At 43.6% G+C, this 18049-nt stretch overlaps 1 protein-coding gene across 29 annotated transcripts in view; it reads right to left on the bottom strand.

Moving 5' to 3' along the window:
* The window catches only part of NFIA (nuclear factor I A), a 404462-nt gene that overhangs the window by 95523 nt on the left and 290890 nt on the right, over positions 1-18049 (bottom strand). For 25 of the 29 annotated variants that reach the window (XM_086841691.1, XM_086841711.1, XM_086841689.1 and 22 more), the window contains one exon: positions 13053-13118. The exons of the other annotated variants lie outside the window; for them this stretch is intronic. In XM_086841691.1, coding sequence (XP_086697817.1) covers positions 13053-13118 — 66 coding nt within the window. The remainder of the gene's footprint in view (positions 1-13052; positions 13119-18049) is intronic. 29 annotated transcript variants of the gene reach the window in all.

The raw sequence follows: 18049 nt of genomic DNA, 5'->3' as shown, positions 1-18049 counted from the left end.
CAGGTCTCTGCCTCCCCCAAGCACTGAGGAGGATGCCCCACAGAGTGACTGACTGACTTCCCCAGCTCTGCTGCACTCAGGGTTAAGCAGGCTTTCAGACACCCAGTGTATTAGTGGGCAATGCCCCAGCCAAGTCCCAAACCAGCGACATAAATCCAGTGGGAACAGACTGCTGGATGTGGAAACCAGCAGCAGAGCTCTGCACCACCACTGAGACTCCCTTTCCGTTTCATTCTAAGTTTGTGTTTTGTAGGGCAGGATGCCCTGTCTACATTCCTTTATGGACTAAGAATGGACATTTATTAACAAGTACTTGGGCCGACAGCCCAAAACTCCAGACTCCTGGCCTGGGACTGCAGGACAGAGAGGGCCAGTGACCCTCATTTGTGTTTACTGTACTTCTACAGACACATGTTGGTGTGATAGGGGCATTCACTTTCTCAGGTTCAGGCCAAGGTCAGGTCAGAACACGGACCAAGTTTATTTTTCTCGTGTAATCTGCTCAAGCTGTAGCCCAAAGGGGGCCTGGGAGTTCACTGGTTGTGAGGAATTCAACATGAACACAGTAAACAGAAGAGGCAGAGAGGGACCTTGTTCATCCTTCACTGATTTCAAGTGTTTATCTCACTGTGTGTGGCAGAGTGGGTGGTTCCAGGGGAGGTGCTCAGGGAATTGGGATGATGTTGGTGGGATGTCCCATCCCAGGAGGGTGCCTGCAACAGCAACTCAGACATGCTCTTGGGGTACCAGTGAGGACCTGGGATGAATCTGTTGCTGGAAGCTGGGCTGGACAGCTAAACCTTTGCACTCCCTTCCTGTGGTAGAAGATTTGCCTTTCTAGACCCTCTAACCCATCCCAGCAGTCAGTGAGTGTGGCACAGTGCACTACCCAGGGATGCAGAAACATGGCACTGGGGGGGACTGCCCTGTCCTCATGTACTCAAGACAATCTGAAGGTACCATAGAGGCCAGGACTTCATATTTTGGGCCACACTTAGCAGTCTGGCCTGTGACATTTTGTAGTCTTTCAAGCTGGCAGGAAAAAATGAAGAAGGAAAAGGAATTTAACTTTAATGTAGAGAGCTTTACAATAAACTAAAGCAACTCAGGTAAAAGAAAGCCCATCTATTATGGTTTTTGATGCATTCTGTTCCTCCTTTGCTTGCATTACTGAAATGCAGAAATAAAGGGAAAAATAATGATGGATGGATTTTGGAAAAGTTAGAGTTCAACTCAGGATGGATGCGATCCCGAACATTTCAGATTCTTATCTCATCGTAATTGGAATAGCTGAACCTCTCTTGTCTGCAAAATTAGGCAAGGCATCCTGTGAGAATGGGCTCTTTTTCACAGAAGTTTAGTCCCCAGACACATGAAAGAATGAAAACAAGAACTGGAACAGAACATTTTTACTTTTGAGTAATGGCTTCATTTGGGCAGTTTAGAACAAAACTTCACTGGAAGAGCTGAGGAGGAAATTCTCTCTGCCAGTGTGCCCATCCCTAGACACATTCTTCCACAGAGCACATGAACACTTATCAAAAATGATAATTTATCTAAGAAACTCCTATTCTGTAGAATTCAAAAGAAAAACAGAAAGGGAAAAAGTACATGTGGGCAGTAGATAGACTGTCCACTCTTCCACTCCCTACATCTAATGATGAAGAAGTCTTTCGGCCAAATCCACATGCCCTACTAGATCCACCTCTGCTCTTGAGCAACTCTGTCCAGAGTTTGAAGTGTTTGAAACATCTTGGTTTTCCTCAGGTTCAACAGAGAGAGATTAATTCTCAAAAGACCTGGTATTTCCAGTGATTACAGAGGGACAGGAAGGATTTTAGGTTCACTGGTGTCTCATTTTAATGCCTACTGTTAGATCCATGTCTTAATACATGCATCATGTCAGCACAGATCTGGAAGAAAATTTGCTTTCTTCCCAATTTCTTGCCCCAAGAAATCTCTCTTTACATTCTCCATCCTTACAGTTTTATCTGGCTACTTTTTGTTTGTTTGTCTCTTCAATTCAGAAGCCTGTAAAATACAAGTGCTGCTGAGTTATCCTTGTGTTCCTGCCCTTCATCCGCTTCGTTTGCAGGAGGGAATAATGATCTGTCACCAAGGTAAATTCACTGCCCAGCAGATAATGCCACAGTGTTTCTGCTGCCCATTTCACAGTAAGACATTCTTTTTCAATGATGCTGCATCTCTGTTCTCGTGGGAACAGTTTACGGCTGACATAGCAATAGTCGTAGTAACAACTTACATTTATATTGTACACGGGATGATCTTTACTTCCCTCTCCTTCTAACAGTGGACAGCCCCCAGTCTTACTGCAAATCCATCCTTCATGGCTGTGGCAGACAGAAATCTGGATTCACTAACACTGAGCTGCCTCATTCCTCAGCTGTTTGCTCGGGTTGTCACATCCTTTCCAGCCCACTTTGTTATTGATTTAAATGGAGCCGTGGGCCACTACCCAACCGCTGCTCTAAGCCTTCCCTCACAAAAATCTGTGGGGATCCCCTCCTGCCTCAAAACCACAGCCACCTCAGTCTGTCAGGCTGCTGTCCACCCTCTCCTGCTCCTCAGCTCTTCCCTTCCTCCGGCAGCTCCAGCTCTGGCATGCTCGGCTGTACGATAAAATTGGCTCCCCTCTGTACGGCGTGGGGGACAGGGCCAGCTCTCTGCATTCTGCTGCTGGAAACTTCCTGAATGTGAATTCCCTGATTTTGAAAATCAGGACTTTGAGGTCTAACAGGTGGGAAAATTGCAGGAGGTCTGCAGTGCAAAGCTGGTCAGGTGGGGACACCCCCCCAAACACCAGCAGGTTTTCAGATGGAGATGCAGATGTCAAAGAGCCTTCTGTTACAGATAAAATCAAAAGAGTAGGGAATTAAAGTAGAAAAATAACAGGGACAGGGGTCTGGGTTCTCTGTGAGTGAGAGCAGTATCCCTCCCTTATGATCCTGGCAGAAGAAATTCCAGTTAAAGGCTTGGCCCAGCATGGTCTGAGAGCTGGTGCTGACACCCCTGTGCTTGGCTAGGGCAGGGTGACTGCTGGGGTGCCACGGTGTTCCCCTGGGAGGACACAGCACAGCCAGGGCTGGGTGCTGGCCCTGTGTCCTGCAAAGGCCAGACAGAGAGAAAAGAAATATTTGGATCCCCTGGAGCAGCCCCATCATTTCCTTGTGCTCCCCTCACAGGGACAGGAGTGAGGTGCTGGCTGCTCACACCAGAGCGTGGCTTGCAGCAGATCCCCTTGCTTCAAGTGCAAGTGAGGGAGGGCGGGAGGTAATGATTAGAGACACTCTAAAATGATTGCATTAATTGAATCTTATGAAAATGGAAAACAATGGCAGTGGGTAATAATAAAACCCCACTGTAACCACGCACATCTCTTGTTTACTAGAAAGTGCTTCATTCACTACAGATTTACTCTGGGGCACAGCAGGAAACTTTTCTCCTTTAAATTTAATCAGCCCTTTTTTGCCTCTATTTTTTTTTTTCCCACTTCCAGAGAAAACTACCAGCTATCAGATCTGTGTTTCCCATCCACTCCTAAGACTCCTCAGTGCAGTGCCTGGAGGTGATGGTGTGAACTCACTCAAGAATGTGAAAGCATTTTATAAATCATTTGGTTCCAGCAGGAGGGGGAGAAAGGGAGAAGGCAGAGGGATGATATAGTTTACAGCACATACTCAGCAGTAACTCCCAACTGTCAAACTTCAGCATTTTCTTCAGTTGCAACAGTGGTTAACAAAAAAATGTTAAGACAGCAGACATGAAATGCACATAGCAAGCAGCACATTTAATCAGCTGGCACCTTCCTAGCACCCCACCGCCCAAATATATCCGGACACTATCACAACCCACAAAAAAAGTTGTACAAGTGAAGATAGGGCACTGAAAAAGGAGCAGCTGAGAAACGAACAACACAAAGTTGCTGTAAACAACTTGTGGCGTCCTTTTTTGTGCCAGATAACAACAGCAGAGTGAAAGGAGTGTGTTTACAAGTGAGGCTCATTTGCCTCACCTTCCCTCCTGCCCCTCTTGCCATGATCACTACCTCCTGGGAAAATATTTGCAGACCATTGCAAATAAAAGTCTCCTTCTCACTTTCCAAGAAATGGATCTGGTACTTTTCCATTTCAATCACACTACAGCCAGGCTTCAGAGGGGATTTTATTCTCACAACTCTATGAGAGTCACTCTAAGCTTTCTTTCCAGTTCCCTGCTATTAACTTCTGCAATTAAGAAGTAGTACCTGCAATTAAAAAATGGTATCACATTATCTGTAGAAGTGATGAGGCTTTTTCTGGGAGCCTGGTCTCACTGAAGTGCCCTCCCTGACAACAGCAGCAGTCCACTCTGCTTCTTTCAGGAGCTGTGCATTGCCCTTCACATGTTCCTCCCTGCTGGGGCACCCAACCCCAGGTTGTTTCCAAGCTAACAAACTTACTTGGAAAGCACCTGATTAACCCAAGAATCTGAAAAATTTGCAGACATACAGGTTTTTTTTTTGAGTGTGCAAACCAAATACGAGTATGAAAGTTTGGATCCATTTGAAAGCAAACCACCCTGTACCTGTAAAACCACAAGATTCATAAAGGCACTACACCACAGGCAGAAGCCAGAGGACGGTGTGAAAAAATGACACACATTTTCATAGTGTATAGATCTGTTTGGAAAGGTCTGGAGTCAACAGAACACTTCCTGTGCTGGTCAGGAAGTCAGAGCAAAAGAATACCCGAGTGTGAGTGGGAAAGTTCAATCCCTTATCTACACCTGGACATTCCCATCTGGATGAACCAAGCTCTGGCTGAAGCCCCCCACAGAAGTTTAGGTGCTGGCTGCTCAGGTACAGTGAAGGATAAGTGTGTAAATGGGAGGAAAAGTACGTTTTGCTGAGAAGTGCCAGACTGGCTGGGACTGGAGTCTCAGGAAATCTCTGATGCCTTTGGGTGGACTTGTTGGAAAACAGAAAGACACCCACCCACTCACCCACCTCTGCCACTACCTCTGCCTCAAGCCTTCACCCCCTTCTGACTTCTGCAGGAGGGGAGCCAGCGCCTCCCCAGCTCATGTGCACAGCACAGCTCCCAGCACACATTTCTTAACTTCCAGTGGTTTGACCACAGAAGGTGAAATTTTGGCCAGGGAGCATTTCCGATGGCCAGGAGAGCAGCGGTGAGCCAGCCTGGGTTTGACTGTTGTGATCTCTGAGTGGAGGGTTCCCACTCACTGCCACAAAGAGACACCACCTAAATAGATGTGGAGTAATGAATACTTAGGGGAAGCGACTGATTTCAGAGGGAGCTTTTATCCACAGGCCCTGTATTTATAGTTCAAGCCTTTTCAATTAATACGCACACCCTAAAAGAATTAAACTACTAATTATCACATTTTACTGTGGTTCACAGAACTTTCATCAGATCTAGTAAATGAAATCACGAGTTCAGCAGAAGAAGCTTTACTGCGCCAAATTATGTCAAGGGTATATCATGTTGATAATAAAAGATCACTTGGTTGGAAGCCTAACCTAGAAGGTTGGGGAGGCGTAAACAGTTCACATTTTGGATCATGCTGCTCTGGTGTGGGCGTTTTGTGTTTTTTGTCTCGGTTATTGTGGAAGGCAATTCTCCTGCAAGTAAAATTTCCCCCTTGTCTTACATTACCGAGCATTAGGGAATTTTTACATAGAAAGACAAATAGAAAGGTTTGGGGTTTTGTTTTGCGAGTCAGACCTTGGCATCACATCCTCTCTCCACTAATAAACTCCCCTCTTCACTCAACAGAAATTAAACGATGCCCACACCACAAATAAACTCCTTTCCCTAAGTGCCCAGCTTCCTGGTGGGCAGGGTGGTGTTCCAAAGCATCCTTCAGCCTGTGGTCCGCTCCAGCGGCCGCAATTACTCTGACGCAACCCAGCTCTCAGCTGTTAATTAAACAGCAACTCTCTCAAGGAGACAGGCATTAAAAACAGTTGTAGTGAAAGCTGGTGGTTGCTCACAGCCCCAGCTGCTGTGTCCTGGAACATGGGACATGTGTTGCAGGACGTGCCATGGCTGCCTGCCCATCCCAGCGCTGCCACCGGGGAGGGGACAGTGACCTGACACTGAGGTGCCCTCGGGACAAAGAAAATCCTTGACCCTGCAAAGGGAAGCTCAAGAGTTTCCTAAGAGGCTGCTCCTGGCCATCCCATTTCCGAACTGCCCTCTAGATGGCCCTTGCTGTTATCTCCTGGATAAAGATTCATGGAAAGGACTGGGACGGAGCAACAGAACAAAAACAGATTTTTGAAACTCCTTTTTAGAATAATTGCAGCTGTATTTGTGCACCTTATCCATTGGAAAGGTTCACTGCCTTTTTTCTGTACACACACATGGAGAAATAAAAATATATACTGGAGCCACACTTTTATTTCTCCTCTCCTTTGCAGTGCTCAGCCACTCCAAGCGTAATGAACATTTCATGTCTTTCAAGCACTGCTTTGTCATGCTATAAGCATTCATTTCATGCTTTGAATATTTCCTGTCATACTCGCCTTGGATGAATTTTTTGTGGGAATGCTTTGCTTGTGAAGGTTAATGGTTAGCAGCAGTGAAAAGTGAAGTCTGCTGTCAATGCCCAAGCCTCGAGCACTGCAGGTCACTGATGGGAAGGGTCTCCAGCCATGGCCAGCAGAGACTGACCCCACTGACGTCCCCGTTTCTCGCCTGACTGACAGTCAGAGCCATTTGCCATCACTGGATTCCCCCAGGAGAGTGCCAGCCACTGATAAGCAGGCTAAATCCTGATCCTACCACAGGACCCAAGAAATCCTGGAAATGGTGTAACTGTGCCTCACAGTGTGGACTCAAAAGACAACGTGGTAGGATAGGGGAAAATGGTGTTTTCTTTCCTAGTTATTCAGATGATTCTTCATGACAATCATGAATCTGGATGGGAAATACACCTGGATGCTGAAAAGTTTCAAATCTAGATTATTATGATTGAAGTGCTGTATTTCTAGTTCTTTTTGGGAACGTAATGCAATGGAATAAGATGAAGGAAATGCAAGACTGCATCACGCATAAGCTAAATTTATAACCAGACATATCTGCTTTTGTTTCCTTGGGAAACGCTGGCCCTCAGAGCTGCCTACAGGCACTCTCAGGGGGTGATGAAACACAGGTTGGACCTCACCAGACCTTTCTTGGCTGATGAGTCCTGTTAGACTCAACAGCCTGTCCTGCCCAGTCCCGGGGAAGCCAAAGAGACCAACCCCACCACAACTCCCTGACTCGGCCACCGCTTCCAAGCCTGGACAAATTTCCCCACTGCTGTTCCCAGTCAGCAGACAACGTGATCCATAAGGGTGCAAATCTGTTCAGAATTTGGTCCTGGCAAGTTACAAAGGTGCAAACAAGCTGACATCACCAGGAGCTCTGACTTCAGCGCCAGCGATGAGATTCCTTATTGGAAATGCTAAGGGATTTTTTTTTAAAAGCTTTTTCTGAAGAAAGTTAATTTTAGATTAGTCCCTCAGGCTGTGATAACTCCTCAGCGTGGCTCTGTAAACAAGAGAGGGGAGTCTTCTTGCATTTATAAGATTCTGATGCAAATAATCCCATGAACAAGAACATTAATAAAAGCTGCCTTTACTGTATTACTGCCTTTGCAGCTGTAACTGATAGAAAACTTTCTCTGCAAGGCTCAGTTATCTCCTGAAAATGAGGTGTTTCAGGAATTTTAGTCATCTGAGACCATGTATTTTCTAACAGCACCAGTTTCAGCATTGTGTTCAGAGGACTGCTCGTGTCCTTGCACTCCTCAGGTGGGAGCTGAGGGGCTTATCCAAGGACAGAGGAGCCTCCAGACAACCCCAGCACATCCTTGGTGAGCTGGCACCAAGCTCTGTCGCAGCTCTGGAAGCCTGGGAGGCAGCTGGATTCCACCTGAAGCAGTGGAGACAAGAGGTCAGGCATGGCCTGAGCAGAAGGGACAGCCTTGGAAGGCAGAACATTTCCCCTCGTTAAAAATTTGGCTGTGAAGGAACTGGATGTCACTCAGCTGCCATTTAACCTGCAAGGCTGGCTGAGTGATGGGGACAACCACAAAGAGCAGCTACTCCTTCTCTGCTTGGGATGGGGGTCTGAAGGGTGAACTCAGAGTCCGAGAAGGGTGCCCAAGCCTTGGGCCAGGCAGGCACTGCTTCCACTGGCCAAAGCTATCCCACTGCCTGGAATGCCAAATTTGGGATCAGAAACAAACCATTCACAGAGGGACTGGACTCTGCAGCCTGTTAGTTTAGGCAGAGGGGTCTTCCCACACATAACCTCCTCCTCCAGCCAAAGCTAAATCATGCCTTCCGTGACCAGCTTTGCCTAGAAAAGAAGAAACTTTTCTTTGCATTTGTTCCCACTGTGGCCCTGTCTTTCCCCCACAGTTCAAGGACCAGAAATTCTTCCTTTCTGTTTTAAGGCATGGAAAAGTAAGCATATACTTCAACTTTTTTTTAAGGTTTTATACTCAAGTCCAACCCTACTTAAAGCAAAGAATTCACAGATGATATTTACAAGTCCAGTGTAATTACTGTAAGGCTGAGAAACTAGTTCTGCGAGTTACGGCGCATCATTGTTTTTCTTTTTTCTTTCTTTTTTTTTTTAATGTTTCAATGAACAATGTGCCTTTCATTTCCTGCAGTTAAGGTACTTGCAGCTCAAAGCAGTGAGACTGCATTAAAGCTAAAAAGCATTTGGTTTGGGCATTACACATTTTTATTTCTTTAGAAAAACGCCTCTCCCTCTTCAGAAATTGTTTGAGCAATGGATTTGGCACACGTTTGTAATCAGCTGTAATAATGAATGCTGCCCTGCTCACTTGAAACGGGAGAACTTACCAACTTCTTTAAAAAAGAACTAGTTCATCTACAATCAAAGTGCTGTGCTACCAACTCTGAGCCACCAAATCACAGTCCTCCCGCCCGAGAGCCACGAGCAGCCTGTCAGAAATGACACAGCATTCTCCTGCTTTGCACAGCACACCTCGTCTGCACCTTTACTCTGCACTTATTAATTCACCAGTGCCACCACATCAAACACAAACACTGCCTGACATCCATTTACTGACAGCAGCAGCACAGCTCCAGACCACAGTTATTCACCACTCTCTTCTACATCTTCCCTGCCTTTCTCCAGAGTTCAGCTCCTGATGGAGCAGAGCAGGATTGGACTTTGAATATTCTCTGAAAGCCAGAATTGCAAATATCCCCGCTTTGCAGACAAAAAGACCGAAAGGTTTCCCTACAAAAGTTTAAAATAATCCTACTTGCAAAAAAGAAAATCTATCTGATAGCTGTTTCCACGACTGGAAGTGAGAATAAAAGCCTGAGAGAGTGTCCACAGCAGTGCTGAGCTGGGAATTCAGTTGTTCCTGATCCCCGGGCATGCAGTCACTTCACTACATCAGACTACCCATTTTGTCATCCTCACTTCACTGAAAACTAGTTTGTTTATAAAACACAACACCAAACCAGTGCATTTAACAAGCTTTTAAAATCAATAAACTTTTTTTTTTTTTTTTTTTTTTTTGATTGGGTGAATTGCAAAATCACTTTGCGGTGCCAACTGAAATGAAGCTTTTACATACCATTAGGCAACTACAAAAGTGGGGAATTTTCCACATGGGTGTTCCACCCAGCTGGTCAGAAAAAAAAAAAAATCCCTAGTTTGAGCAAAATATAAGGGAATCATAAATATTCCTGCCTTTCAGATGAAGTTGCTGCCCTCTTTCATTATCCCTCCCGCAAATTTCCTCACCCATAGAACAAACAGAGGAATTCTGGATGTTCTGCCTCTCCCCAAAAAGCTGTTTCCCATGGTGACAGAGCAGCACTGTGCACACCCTGTGTTAGTTTTACCCCCAGCTCCAGCACAAAACATCTGGACCTTGGACCATCCATGCACCAACGAGCCCTGTCTCGCCTGCATGTTTGCTTTTCATGGCCATCATGATGCATCTCTCTCTTTAGAAATAATGAAATGCTTAATATTTCTGTTAAATATTTGCAGTGATTTGACTGGATGACTGTCTGGAAACTATTCTGCCTTAATGAAGGCTGAGGCAAAGGCCAGAGTTGGTTTTGAAGCCACCACTGAGAGCAGAAGATGTCACCATCTCCCCTGTGTGTGATGATCCTGCTCCAGAAAACCAACCAGCAAAGCCCACTAGAAAAAACACATGAGTGGCTCTAAAAAAGAAAAGCTTTTTTCCTCCCATGAACTTCACTTCAATGAAGGTTAGACACACAGGCTTTGCAAAACAACACATACAATTTAGGATGATAAATTAAAATCTGTAGTAGGAGGCCTTCTTTTTCAGGGCCGTATAGTTGACCCTTCTGAACCTACATTACTCAAGGTATGCAAAATATATGTGTATAATAAATAGCTCTAGAATTTATGGAGTGGAACAGAAAGGATATTAACAGGCAAGTAGAGAGGCTGTATAACCCTCACAAGGCCTTTAAAGATTTATTTTTTTAAAATGAAGGAATGCATGCATGGAAAAGGCAGCACTGAATCGATACACTTCTTTGTGCCTTCCAGAAACACATGCAAAAATGCTTCCAAATCTGCCCTCAATCTGGTCACTCCACTGTTGGCATCAGTGGGAATAAGATTATTCACCATTCTATTTTTTCTTTGATTTAAAAAAAAAATATAAAAAAATAATAATAAAAAATTCCTCTCTGTGTGGGCTCATTCCCACTCTCAGCAAAATCAATTACGAGCCTCCCGTTGACTCCGGAGGGATTTGGATCAGGCCCTGTGGAAGTGGGTCTACAGCAAGTGTAGAACAACGCAGTTAATATGATTTATTGTGTCCGTTCCTGTGCGTGCAGTTTTTCATTTTCTAAAGCCTGCAGTTTTGCTTTCATCCTCACGTCCAGGAGATAAGAGCTGCAGATCTGTGTTGATCTACACCGGGAACCCTGGAGCTGGGGGCTGTGTGTGCTGGGAATGAGCTCAGCGCCTGCCCCGGGGGGAACGAGCCCTTCAGGGCCAACACTCTGCCTTAGAAAATCTCCCACACACGCACTGCAGAAGGTGCAGAACCAGTGAGGAGGCTGCTGCTGTGGTGGAGAAAAAAAAATACCCTTTAGTAAAACTGAGAAGGAAAAAAAAAAAAAAAGAGAGAGAGAAAAATCCTTTTCCTGTTTATTAAAAAAAAAAAAGAAAAAATTAAAAAAAGTACCTTTTGCAGGTCGTCAGCAAAGTTCCAAGAATTCACTAAAAGATTGTTTTACAAAGAAGACTCAGGCTCCAAATCAGAGATATTTCATTTCACTAGGCTCTTACAGATTCTACATTATTAAACACCGACATTGCTGCTTTTCGGGGCAGTTGTTGAGTAGCAAGCTTTGTTAAAGACTAAGAAACTGCAGGGTAAGATGAACTGTGCTTTAATAGCTGCAAAAGAATATTATCTAAACACAAAATAATAACATGCTTGGTGCCTAATACATTCTAAATTAAAATATGATTTAATAAACACAGGCAACATATTCCCCATTGAAAAAAAAAATAGCAGAATTGGCAGAGCAAAAATCACAGTTTAGTCAGTTCTTCTCTTAACCTTGCAATCCTTTGGCTACAAATTAGAATTTCTGTGAACAGGATTGATAAGGGAAATTAGGCGCTGTCTTTCAGAAACAACAGCAATGTTTTAAGATGGTATGTTTAGAGATGAACAGCACAAAATCTATCAAAATATGAAACCTTTCATATCTAATGGGAGGAAAATACAGGAGCCCAAATAGCCAAAATCTTGCCAGCCCAATAAGCCCTATGTTCCACGTCCTATGATTCATGCTGGTAGTTTAAAGGTTTTTGTGTACCTAAACCTTTTCTTCTTCCCTTAAATCATCCCCTGTTTAAACCCTCACCCCAAAGCAGTCCAGATGTGAATGCAGCCCCACAGCCCCACTGTCCCTTGCAGTTTGTTTGGCTGCTGCTGAAGCCCCCAAAACCCCCACTGAACACACACACAGCTGCAGGGGTTTAAGGCAAAGCACAGTTCTCTGTGAAAGGGAAATCACACGTGTATTACTACAGATACAGTATTTCTACATGGATTTAAACATCCCAGAAATAGTGACAGGGCTTCAGGGGCATAAACCCTTCACATAAATTATTTTCTGTGTATGCAGAGTAGACCCCAAGTACAGAGGGTAGCCCAGTCTACATTTAGGTCTTATTAAAAAATGGACTGGTTATAGATAAAAGAAGTCAAGAAGAACTACTACTAATAGCCATCCCTTATTCAAAGTCCTAAATAGAAGTAGCAAAACAAAACTCAGTTGCCAATGGGCCAACAAAAATTGTTGAGGTCTACCTTAGCTCAACACAAAAAAGGAAGAGAAGCTGTTCCATTACACACACAATCATCATTTCACATACAGTTCCCACAGAAATCCACTATTATTGAATTTTATTTTTTTTTTTTTCCAGGCTGCTTTGCAAAGCAAGCCATTGGCTCAGTAGAAGCCATTGCTTCTACTTTGAATCTGTCCTGGTTTAGAGAACATGAGTTTTCCCAAAAGTCCCAGTCCTTCTGCTGCTGCCACTCCAGCCACTGCCACTTGAGAATGTGGAGAGAAGCACCAAGGAGCTGTAGCTGAACCTCCCTGATCTGTTTTCCTGTTGTATCTACTCCCCTGAAGGTCATGACTCAAGGCCCAGGGACTGAAAGCCTTTGCTACGGAGGAATAAGGATAAGGGTTGCATACAGCAGGCTCTTTAATGGCATCTCCCTAATTAAAATTAATTTTAAAGGGGGGAAAAAAAAAAAAAAAGTTTCTCTCCAGGACTGGACCAAGAAATGCTACCTTAGATTAATGGAACAGTAGCATTTTAACTATGAGGAGAGTGCACAACCTATCTGTAGCCATCCCATGTCAATTATTCTGAATCATCTTTTTATATTAGACATGGGGGGAAAAAAAAATCTTTATAAATATGGGCTGTTTTAATATCCCAAAGCAGGAGCAGCAGGTAAGAACTTACCATTTTCTGGCTGGTCCTTAATATCAGCTTCACTTGGCTGGCTGGGACTTTCAGATTGACTTGAATCTGAAAAACATAAAATACAGCCAAAAATTACAGGGTCTGCTGTGGAAAATAGATCAGAGGCGCCAGACTTCCTCAAAAGGCTGAGAGTACAAACTGAGGACAGGAGTGTTGCACTAGGACATGATAATGCAAAAGTCCCGTGCCTAGGTAATATGTTTGCTAGCAAAAAAGAAAAAAAAAAAGGAAAAAAAACGGAAAAAAAATTTTTAAAAAAAGGGAATCTTGTTTATGGCACTACACAGAGTGCTCGGGGTGTGTGTTGGCATAAATTAAGCTTTGAGAATCCTTCTTTTTAAAGAAGGCATATTTAAACGACTCTCCTACATGTTTTTTATAATGCAGCCTCTATGTTGTATACAAACCAGAGCCTTACTCCAACACATAGTAAAGTCTCAAAACATATCTCCAAGCAGGCATAGAAAGGTAACTTAGCAACCCTACACAGTCGTGGAGATTGTTGGCTACACATTTCTGGAACAAAATCTGCAAAACTGAGGGAAGAGCTGATTTTCTGGCGTGCTTTCACAGTGGTTACAGCACCACAAGATCCCTAAAATGCACGGTGCTGGTGGTGATTCACAGTGGGATAAGTGAGACCAGATACTGGATGACCTGCTTTAGAACTTGTGTAAAATAATCCCACAAACTCCCAGCTAACACTCCTCAACAAGCACAATTTATTTGCCTAAAACAATAAAATTACCTGTAAAAGTATATCTGTAAATATGAGTGTTTTGCATTTTTTATACATTATTAACTCTATGTGAAGATGATTGCTCTTTGGTCCAAAAATTATTCTTAGTAGAACCTTTAGTCAAATAGTATTTTCCTTCTTAATTATTTCTGTCACTATGAACTGGGAAAAAAAGTCCCTTTACCTGTGGGAAAAAATATTTTTTTAAGAAATCCCTCAAATTACTGGTTTTTTGCAATTAATACACTTTCTTCTCCTTTTCCCAGAAATTGTTCTGTAATTTATTGATCCTGTAGAAAAAGTTCTTGCTGTGAAACAAAACTTAGGCGATGAAACCACTTGCTAATGCCTCAACACCACCCCTCATCGTGACAAACCCATTTTCTGACTTCACCTTGACTTTGCAGAGTTTGGAATTAGCTGTCTGAAATTTGACCACATTTCAGTGAGAAGTCAATGCAAGATCAAAAGGTCACGACACTTAACTGTGATTAAATTGAAAATCTTACTTCTATTGCAACAGAGTCATAACACCACCCCTTCTTTTTCTTTGAGGTATTAATAGTGCTGGAAGAAGCAGTACTACTAGTGACCTTGGGTCAAGCAATGCTAATTTATTGCTTTAAAAAGGTTCCTTGCTTTTAAGCAAATGAAGATTTTAATTACCACAGAGCACTATAAAGAAAATGCCTATTTTAAATATTCAATTTTTTTTTTTTTTTTTTTTTACCTGCTGACTGTCTGCTTTAGGTACCATTCAGAAGCTTAGAGGACAATCTTGTATAAATTAAAAACTACAAGTAAAAAAAAAGTGCTCACAAAACAAAACTTGATAAATTTCAGAATATAACACTCAGAGTATTTAGCATAGAAAGCTTCAGTCACGATATTCTATTCAAAATCAATTAAATTCCCTTAAAAAGTGATATATACCCAGTGCATCCCAGAATCCATTTCCTCTCTTTTGTATTTATTATTTTTAATAATTTCGCCAACGAAGCTCAGGGAAAAAAAAAAAAAAAATCCTCATTTCTGCAATTTTGTTTTAAATATTGATCTTCTGAATTATCTCTCCCTGAAGCTGAAATCAGTGCCAGCAGATACACTATGGGGGTAACATGCACAGTGCTGTTGTATTCTGGATTTTGGCAAGAAGTTTCGTGTTTCCGATACCGCAAAGGTAGTAACAAAAGTAAAATATTAGGAATGTAAAATATTCAGTTAACATTCAAAATCAACATTCAACGGATTTCATTTTACAGGGCGGGCATTAGCCTTTTGCTTATTTTTTAGGTTTTTTCCTTTCCCTCCAGCCAGCCATGGCTCAGTCAGAGTTTGGGCTTTATGTTTCAAGTAGGCTCAGAATTCCACAGAAATTTATAGATTTGGAGAGGTTCCTGCTGAAATGTGGGACTGGGGGAATATTTCCCTTTCCTAAAATCTGGAGGCCGCGGTGGCGGCCGCGGGAGCCGGGCACGGCTCTGGCACCTTGGCTCCGGAGCAGCCCTGCAGCCGGTGGGCAGCACACGCAGCCTGAGCTGCTCCTGGCTTGGGATAAACAAAGTACTTTTGTCTGCCTCCAGTGCTGTTTTTCCACCAAGGCTGGTGGCACAAGAGGGGCTCCACTGGCCCTAGGACGTTTGTCTGCAGGCTGAATCTTTAACTTCCTCCTTTTATCATCACCTCGGCTCTGGTGAGAGCGTTTCTCCTAATTCTGCTTCCCTGCAACCCGCCCCTTCTGCTGAAATTAAATATTAATTTCCTAGGAAAAGACAACACAGCTTTAAGCACTGTTCTTCATGGAGAGGCACAGAGCAGTGAAACACAGGACGAGGTGGAATTAAAGCCACTCAATCCTGCGGTGGGGATCACGGGAGGCTACCGAAAACATGGACTGGGCAAGCGTGTGCTCAGCATTGTTATGCAAGGTGGCATCTTGTGGAAACCCCAGATAAGAAGACTGAGTTGAGGCACTTAGCCAAAATGTTTATATGCAGAATTTTGCTTCCCTGATTTTATTCAGATGCCGCAGATGATCCGGCACATATAAATGTGCCGCCACATGGTTAAGGGATTGGCAAAATCAGAGCCGTTGTGTTTTACAGTCTTGCCTAGGACGAGGGAGTCTTGCTCAGCCTCCACCGCTCGCTCTCTGCTTTTTCAGCAGTTGGCACTAACTCCTGTCGGGGCTTTTTTGTTGTTTTGCACATGGAAACTTTCAAATTCCAGTTTTCGGAACGTTTAGTGTTTTGCGGGCTCGGCTACAACAGGAGGGGGAATGTCTGTCCTGCTGAGTCAGTTAGCCAAACAGGTGACCGGAGGAATAAATTAATTTTTGCCCATACATAATTGATATAAATGGAAGATCGTTTTCATAAGCATTTGCATTAAATCAATAAAATCACTTACTATAGAGCAGTTTAACAATTCATTTGATTTTCTCTTTTCTATATATTTGATAGCCACTCTGAAAAACAGTATACACTTTATGCCTATTTTCTTTAGCAACAACACTGCCAGTTAAATTCTACCACCTGCAATAATTAGAGCCATTGGAAAACATACAAAACAAAATATACAGTAGATGCGAGCCCCTCTTGAATCCACGGCCCCCTGCGGCAACGAGTTTCATTGGTGCCTTAAGCTAAGGCTGGTAGGAAGCCAAAGAATCTGTATATTACAATAAAGTGCATGTTATTAAGGGGAGGATTTAAATGATTTCAGATGGAGTTGGAAATATTATAGTGAGGAGCCACTATTAAGATTGCTGATTAAAAAAAAAAAAAAAAATCACCAAGGAATCTAGTTTTATGTTTAAGGAAGCTTAACCTTGAATAGCACAATGGGTTTTATTTGGGGGCTTTTTTAGTTAGAGAAAAGTTATTGGTTGGAATTTTTAACCCTGAGCTAGCTGGGGTTTGAGTGAGTCTGTGCACTGGGCTCAAGGTTACTGGTCAAGAGAAGCTCAAGGGGATCTGGTATCAACCACAACCATGGCAAACAGGATCAAAAAAACATGCTGAAGCTATTTTACTCTCTACTTCCAAGAATCAATTATGATTAAGGGATAAAGGAAAAAAACAAAACCCAAGCAACAGAACAGGCTAGTGTTTCAAAGTAGCATTTCCTATCACATCTCTATTCACTGTTCCTCTTTGGATCTGTTCCTTAAGCATCTGCTACCCCAGCACGAGCGAGCCCCAGATCTGCCTGATCCCAAACCCTGCACAGGCAGGGACCTCCAGCTCCAGGACGGAAGCTCTGGACTTTTCAGGCTGCAGTTTTCCTTTTCAGCTGCAGCAGGAGCACAGCTCCAGCTGGGCTGCACGGCGGCTGCATGGAAGCAGGGCTGGCGGCACTGGAAGGGAGCGCTCCATTGTTTGGAAAGAATAAAACCTTCCCAGGAAAGTCTGGCCCGTGGACAGGACCAATGTCAACAGACTGACAATGTTGTTCTTTTTTGTAGACCGTGACACAGACGGTGAAGTGTTGCTGCACTCCTCCACCAAAAAAACCTCTTTGGAGTGCCATGGCACTTCCCAGGGCTAAACCACTCCATGGTTACCTGACTGCGAGAGACGGGATACTTTGTGGAGCTCTCCCAAAAACACACCGTGTTTTCCAGAGCAGGCTGAATCCCGCCTGGAATTCACCAGGGTGGCAGTGACCCTCTTTATTGTCTGCTGGTTTGCACAAACCCAGTGAATGGGTGCCAGGATCATTTTTTACCTCTGTAGAGCCGCTCCCCAGCAGAACCTGAGCCTCTGAGCAGCCCACGAGCTACCACATCTATCCTGGAAACAGTAAAGGTGATCCCCGTGTAGCGCAGGAGAAAAATGACCAGCAATGCCAGATGAGCAAGGCAGCACTGCCACTGCCCATGCTGAGCCTGCTCTGCAGTGAAATACAGCAGGTTCCTCTCCTCCACCACCAGCCCAGCACCTTGCAGAAGCATCACAGAAGTGCAGAAGTTAAATTTTCCATTCATATCATGTTTTGGGGGTGGGGGGAATACTGTATAATAAACTGACATATTTTATTCAAGTTTCAGAGCCCTATTTGTAATAAAAAATTTATATGGCTGGGTTGTGTTCATGCAATAAATTTTTCATCTATAATTTTGGGCATGGATTCTACCAAAGATTTATATACATTAAAAAAAAATAAAATAAAATGGAAATCATGCTCTTTTATATACAGTCTTATGTGGTGAGCTTACGGGATTAACAAACAGAAA

This window comes from Cyanistes caeruleus, chromosome 9 (genome assembly GCF_971803275.1).
Source record: "Cyanistes caeruleus chromosome 9, bCyaCae1.hap1.1, whole genome shotgun sequence".
Taxonomy (NCBI): Eukaryota; Metazoa; Chordata; class Aves; order Passeriformes; family Paridae; genus Cyanistes; species Cyanistes caeruleus.
The sequence above is the reverse complement of the archived record's forward strand: the minus strand, read 5'-3'. Positions and strand labels throughout refer to the sequence as shown.